Consider the following 7,851-nt stretch of genomic DNA (forward strand, 5'->3'; position numbering starts at 1 on the left):
ATATAGATACTCTCTTCAAGATTGCCCTTTAGAAAGGCTATCTTGACATCCATTTGCCAAATTTCATAACCATAAAATGTGGCAATAGACAAGAGTATTCTAATCGATTTAAGCATAGCAACAGGAGAGAAGGTTTCTTCATAGTCCACCCCCTCTCTTTGGGTATAACCCTTTTCTACAATACGAGCTTTAAAGGTTTGTACCTTACCGGTTTGGTCTCGTTTCCTCTTATAGATCCATTTGCAACCAATAGGTTTTACCCCATCTGGTTGATCTACAAGTTCCCAGACTGAATTGAAGTACATTGACTCCATTTCAAGATTCATGGCTTTGATCCACAGATCTCTATCTTCATCATTCATTGCCTGTTTATAAGTCAATGGATCCTCAACGCCATCATCAGGTATGATGAATTGAGTTTTTGTATCCTTGTTGAGGGTTGTCTCCAAGATCGAACGTTCTAATGCTTGAAATAGATAATTCTTTGCTTTGAAATCTTTCAATTTATGATCATCAATGTGCTTCTTCTTGGTATCGGTTAAAACAATGTGTCATATTGGTGCAGGAATCACATTCTCCACCAAACCCAGTACTAAAGAAGTTTTCCATGAGCATTGCCCAATGATCACAGTACCTATCAAATTTCAGTATTTCAGTATTTCGATAAAAGGGAATTTCAGTAATTCAACTAAAACAGGCATTTCTTTGATTTTACCATTTTGATTATTTATTATTATTGTTTTTTTTCCCACGAAGCCGAGAAAAAGACGAATGGAGTGCCAATAAGTAAAGTAAGAAAAAAAATGGTCGCCTTTTGAGCGTCGGGTGTCCTTTAGTCACTCCGGCCCCGTTGGTCTCCATATTCAGAGCTGGTAAACGGCGAAAGGTTGTGGCAGTGAGTCTTCGTCTCCTGTGTGGGTATCATACTGCAGCGGAGTTAATCTCCGTCGTCGTGGTTCTCTCGATTTGGGGGCTGAAAACACCTTAAACTGGTTTTCCGCATCTCCGCCGAGGGCATTTCTTCCGGGTGACTTGGAACAACAATTGGCTGGTGGCTGATGCTCTCAGTGTTGAAGACTGTTCGGAAATGATCATAGATTTATAACTAAAGAATACATTTTCATTAACATGACTTCTTGTGGGAGCTCGAAGCAAACCCATGATATTATGTTCAAAGTTGACAAATATCATATAACATTATAGAGATTCGTGATTAGTTACATGGTATCAAACTATGAACTTAACTTAGGTATGTCGAACGAAAAAGTTGTAAGCCTAAAAATCGTAGTTAAAAGTGTCGAACAAATTTCGTATTTTGTTCAAGGTCTCCGAAGAAAGAAGTCGAGTCTCGATTAACGGGAGTTTCTTTTAGAAATCCATCGACTTAAGGGGAGGCACTATGGTGTATTTTGTTCGAGGGAGGCTCTATGGTGTATTTTGTTCGAGGGGAGTCTCTATGATCATAGGTAATCTATAGGCTTCAAATGTGGCTCTATGTGGTGTACTTAATGAGAGGGGAGACTCTATGATCATGAGTTTATAAGTAAGGAAGTCAAAACACAGCAACAAGAGTTTATGCTCTAGACAATATAATACTATTGTAGACAATATCGTAGTTTTATTTCAATAAATAAATTCATGATTCTCTCACAAACTTTATTAATATTCATAAAAATTTTAAAACCAAATCTCTTCATACCACCCAAGAATCATAAGGCTTTTCCCCAATATAGTTGCCTGGAGGATCATAATTGCAAACAACAAACTGAGAATTAGCCTTGCAAGGCACTCTAGCACATCCCAGCCGCACCGAGCTCCGCCACACCATCTGAGTGTAGTGCCCACATTCACCACCCACGCATTTATTCGATGCATGATCATACAGCGGCTTCTCGTTCGCCCACAGCTTCACTGCATCCGCCCCGGTGAACTCAGGGTAGTAGCCCGCGGCTATGTTTTCCCCGTACGGCCCGGTCGAGTGAATCATGGCGCAGTCACCCTTTCTTTTTTCCGCATAGGCTTGAGCGTACGCGGCCACGGTGTTGCTCCATTGCATGGGCCCGACGCCGACCTCGGCTCGAGCTCGGTTGTGAAGCGCGAGGTAGTCACCGGGGGCGTTTTGAGCTTTGGTTAGGGCGAGGAGGAAAATGAAAGTGACCATGAAAGCGGCCATGATCCGAAGGGTTTGAGTCCACATAATTCCGATGAGAGATGAGATGAAGATTGAGAATGAGGGAATGATTTATATAGAGATGGAAAACTTAATATGGAATGTGATGGGTAAAACCATGAATTATGAACTAATTATGTCATGCTTGGGAATTCAAAGAGAATAAATTCATTCTCGCTTCCATGTTTAATTACGAGCTAGATTTTTGTTTCGATTAGCTTCAATTAAATGAAAATTTTCTAGATTTAGCTAGTTTATGATTTCTTTTTTTAGGATTAATGAAACTTAATCCACCCGATTATGGTTAATCTTAAAAGATACATTTTTACTTGTAGGTATATATTTATTGTTTTATTTAGTTTCATAATTTTATTTAGTTATTCTCCTCCAATTTTTTAAAATATGTATTAAAATTGAATTGGTTAATTAAATGTTCAAAAATAAATAAATAATGTTAATATTTTATTAAAATTTTGAGTAAACGAAATGAACTAATTTAACCTAAAAATTTTATAACCTATTTAGATTGGGTTTATTATATAAAAAGAATTTTAGATTAAAAATATTTACTACTAATTGAGTTGTGAATTTTTGTATTTCTTTTTCCTTTTTCTAAAAGTAACCGTAACTTAAAACATATAGTCATGGATGAAATAAAACCTTCTACCTCTCGAGTAATAGTATATTTTAATTACTATTGACTTATGTGCAGCAGAGGTAATTGCCGTCGTGGGTCTCCCGATTTCGATGCCGAAACATCGTGACTGGTTTTTCGCATCTCCGCCGCGGGCATTTATTCCCGTTGACTTCAAACGACATTTGACAGCTATTCTGGGAGCTATTCTCCGTGTGTAAAATTGTTAAGAGAATGATCATGAATCTATAAGCAAGGAATAATCTCACAGGACAACAAGCAGAAAGTACTTAATCTCAAACTAGACAGTATCATATCAGTGTAGAGATGGATGGTTCCTAAAACTTGGTAATTCTCCATTTATTTTTGCAGTATTGGTAAGAAAGCACTTAATATCATACCATTAGGAAGATATTGTCCACTTTGAGTTCACCTCAATGGACCCATGATCGTTCCCTAAATTCGCCGAGTTGGACTTTCATCCAACACTTCTCCTCGACTTCTTTTCTTTTTCTTTTTTCTTTTGGAGTTCTTTGTTCGACATTTGAGAATTCTATTGACATGGTTAAGTTTAGGGCGTGGCTCTGATACCATGTTAGACGAACACGACTCTCCACAATGGTATGATATTGTCCACTTTGAACATAAGCTCTCATCGCTTTGCTTTGCGCTTCCCAAAAGGCCTCACCCCGATGGAGATAGTATTTTCTGATTATGAACCCACGATCATTCCCTAAATTAGCTGAGGTGGGACATTCATCCAACAAAGATCATACCATTGTGGAGACGAGTGATTTCTAAATCTCGGTAAATCTCCATTTATTTATGCAATTTTGGATAGAAAAGAGGACAATATCGTACCATTGTGAAGATATGATTTCTAAAACTCGTTAATTTTCTCCATTTATTTTTGCAATTTTGGGTAGAAAAGTAGACAATATCATAAAATTGTAGAAATTCATGATTGCATTCATTCTCCATTTAGGGGAGAAAAGTATACAATATCATATTATTGTGGAGATTCCCCAATATACAAAGAAGAACCATAAGGCCTTTCCCCAATCTAGTTACTAGGAGGATCATAATTGCAAACAACAAACTGAGAATTAGCCTTGCAGGGCACTCTAGCACATCCAAGCTGCAACGAGCTCCTTCACACTATCTGAGTGTAATGCCCACTGATGGTGCTAATATAACACATGCAGAAGCAATTTGGATCTTTGGCACTTTTAGAACATCAATTATAGTAAATAACTAGCATGTTCATAAGTATTAAAACTTAATGAATTTGAATACTAACCTTTTGTAGTTCAAATTCTTTTTTCCTCACGAACCGGTTTCGATCCACCACTAGTGTCTTCTCCACTATCCTCCGTCCTTAGAACAGAATTGTTGAATCCGGTTAGTGACTAAACTTGGGAGGGATTTAGCATATATGAAGAGAGACTCTACATATAGTTCAAGTAATCATACTATAGTCAAAGTGTTATTAGTTTATTGGATTTAGATTAATGATCGTAAAGTTCACTTTATTCAATAACAATCTTTACTGAATAAACATCAGTAATAAATTTATTGAAAATAGAATATGTCTTTGTTTACAAACTATGAGTTTTAGGACATAAAACCCAACAAACACCCACTTGGACTAAAACTCCAGTGGGGTTTTATAACGTTGAGTAGAGAGAGACATAAATACAATAAACTAGGGCATCAAATACTCATGCCTTTTCTCCCACTTTCCCTAGATTACATAACTCGTAGTCCTAGATTCACTAGGTGCCCTTCAAACACTTTAGCCGTGAGAGGCTTTGTAAATGGATCAGCAATGTTGTGCTCCGAAACTATCTGTGTGACGATCACATCTCCTCGTTGCACAATCTCCCTTATGAGATGATATTTGCGCTCAATATGTTTTCTTCGCTTATGGCTTCTTGGTTCTTTCGAATTTGCAACTGCTCCACTGTTATCACAATAAAGAGTGACGGGAAGATGCATATTTGGAACGACTTCCAAATCAGTTAAGAACTTTCTAAGCCATACAGATTCTTTCGCTGCTTCACAAGCAGCAACATACTCAGCCTCCATGGTGGAATCAGAAATGCAACCTTGCTTTACGCTTCGCCATATTATTGCTCCTTCGTTCAAAGTGAAGACAGATCCTGATGTCGATTTCCTCGAATCTACATCAGTCTAAAAATCTGAGTTAGTGTACCGTGTAAGGATCAGATCCTTAGCACCGTACATTCGCATATAGTCCCTCGGTGTCCTAAGATACTTGATTATATTCTTAACGGCAGTCCAATGAGCACGTCCTGGATTGGACTGATATCTGCTGACAATTCCCACAGCATAGCATATGCCAGGTTGGGTACATAGCATGGCATACATCAAACTACCGACTGCTGATGCATAGGGAATGTGTCTCATATTCTCAATTTCTTAAGGTGTCTTAGGACTTTGTTCCTTCAACAAATGAACTCCATGCCTGAAAGGTAATAATCCTTTCTTGGAGTTCTACATCTTATATCGAATCAACATTTTGTCGATATACGATGCCTGAGACAATGCTAGTGTTTTGTTCTTACGATTCCGAACAATTTGGATTCCAAGAACAAACTGAGCCTCTCCCAAATCTTTCATTTGGAATTGTGTTGCTAGCCAATGCTTAATGTCAGTCAGAAGTCCCACATCATTCCCAATGAGTAGAATATCGTCAACGTACAACACTAGGAAAGCTAGTTGACAATCCTTTTATAAACACAAGGTTTGTCAACATTCTGTTTAAAGCCATAAGATTTGATCGCGGTATCAAACTTTATATTCCAGGATCGAGATGCTTGCTTCAACCCATAAATGGATCTTTTAAGCTTGCAGACCCTATGTTTGTGATCCTGTTCAATGAACCCATTTGGTAGAGCCATATAGATACTCTCTTCAAGATTTCCGTTTAGAAAGACTGTCTTATCATCCATTTGCCAAATTTAATAATCATAAAATGTGGCAATAGACAAGAGTATTCTAATCAATTTAAGCATAGCAACCGGAGAGAAGGTTTCTACATAGTCCACCCCCTCTCTTTGGGTATAACCCTTTTCTACAAGACGAGCTTTAAAGGTTTGTACCTTACCGGTTTGGTCTCGTTTTCTCTTATAGATCCATTTGCAACTAATAGGTTTTACCCCATCTGGTTGATCTACAAGTTCCCATACTGAATTGAAGTACATTGACTCCATTTCAAGATTCATGGCTTTGATCCACTGATCTCTATCTTCATCATTCATTGCCTGTTTATAGGTCAATGCATCCTCAACGCCATCATCAGGTATGATGACTTGAGTTTCTGCGAAACCCAAGTAACGATCAGGTTGAGTTATAACCCTCCCACTATGTCGAGGCATTGTCAACTCTTCAGAAAGATGGGATTGACCAGAAGTGTCATCTCCATCAACAACTCTTGTTCAAGGACCAGCTTGATCAACAACTGTTGTTGTATTATCAGTAGCTTCTTTAGAAATCTCACTTAATATTAGTTTGCTGCAAGGTTGATGATTTCTTACGTGGTCTTTCTCTAAGAATGTAGCGTTTGTTGATACAAACACTCTATTTTCTTGAAGGTCATAAAACAAACCACCTTTCGTCTCTTTGGGGTATCCTATGAATAGACATAATTTTGAACGAAGTTCTAATTTCTTGAGGTTTTGCAACAACACATGTGCTGGACATCCCCAAATTCTGAAGTGACGTAAATTACCTTTACTCCATTTCCATAACTCATAAAGTGTTTCTAAAACACTCTTAGTAGGAACCATGTTCAAAATGTATGTGGCAGTCTCCTCTGCATATCCTCAAAATGGATCGGGTAATTGAGCGAAAATCATCATAGACCGTACATGTCTAAAAAAGTTTTATTTCTCCTTTCTGATACATCATTTTGTTCAGGCATACCAGGGGCTGAGAGTTGGGACTTTATTCCATGTTCTATCATATAGTTCTGAAATCTTAAGTCCATGTACTCTCCTCCTCGATCTAATCGAAGTATTTTAATAGTTTTACCTAATAGATTCTCAACCTCAGTCTTATACTCTCTGAATTTTTAAAGAGCTTCGAACTTGTGACACATTAGGTAAAGATAGTCATACCTTGAATAATCATCAATAAAACTGATGAAATATTCATATCCTCCTCGTGCTTTGACATTCATTGGACCACAGAGATTTGTATGCATGAGTTCTAAGGTTTCTTTGGCTCTATAACCTTTTTCCGAAAACGATCGTTTAGTCATTTTACCCTCAAGACAAGACTCACATGGAGGTGAAGAGTTGTCTTCTAACTTATTTAGAAGTTCTCTTTTAACCGATCTCTCAATCCTACTGAGATTAATGTGGCCTAGTCTTAAATGCCAAAGGTAGGTATTAGGAGAAATCTTTTGTCGTTTATTTTGAGTTTCAACTATTTTAAACATCTCGGTATTTAAAATAGCTTTTGTTATGCTCAGTTTTGACATATATGAGTTGTTTTCTAGTTTTGTAGAACAAATATGAATGCCTCTTTTGCAAATGAACATTTCATTGATTTCAAAAGATACTTTATACAATTGTTTTAATAAACAAGAGATAGATAGTAGATTTCTTTTCATTCTTGGAACAAAAAATACATTATCTAATATAATGAATCTATCTCCAAAAAATAACTTTAAATTTCCTACTTATCTTGCTGAGACAACCTCTCATGTTCCAACCATGAGTGTTATCTCGCCGTCCGCAAGCATTCTCCAGGAGCTAGTTTCCTGGTAAAAAGAACAAATATGATTAGTGGCCCCTGAATCTAGTATCCAAGTTGAGTTATCATACTCTACTAAATATATTTCTACAACGAGTAAATCATATTTACCTTGTTGTGTCTTTTTAGCTTTCTTCTCTACAAGGTATTTTGGGCAGTTTCTCTTCCAGTGCTCATTTTCGTTGCAATGGAAACATTTTGCTTCATCTGCCTTTTGAGCCTTGTATTTGCGGTTAGTAGGAATCTTATTTTTCCCTTTACCCTT

General features: G+C 37.2%; 1 protein-coding gene across 1 annotated transcript; it reads right to left on the reverse strand.

Moving 5' to 3' along the window:
- Window positions 1-1,693: 1,693 nt before the first annotated feature.
- LOC111473380 (basic form of pathogenesis-related protein 1-like) lies at window positions 1,694-5,598 on the reverse strand. The gene is made up of 2 exons (XM_023118921.1): window positions 5,530-5,598; window positions 1,694-2,209 (listed from the first exon to the last, which is right to left on the reverse strand). Exons 1-2 carry the CDS (start codon window positions 5,596-5,598, stop codon window positions 1,694-1,696), a joined length of 585 nt encoding a protein of 194 aa, XP_022974689.1.
- Between the last annotated feature and the right edge of the window lie 2,253 nt (window positions 5,599-7,851).

This window comes from Cucurbita maxima, unplaced genomic scaffold (genome assembly GCF_002738345.1).
Source record: "Cucurbita maxima cultivar Rimu unplaced genomic scaffold, Cmax_1.0 Cma_Scf00117, whole genome shotgun sequence".
Classification (NCBI taxonomy): domain Eukaryota; kingdom Viridiplantae; phylum Streptophyta; class Magnoliopsida; order Cucurbitales; family Cucurbitaceae; genus Cucurbita; species Cucurbita maxima.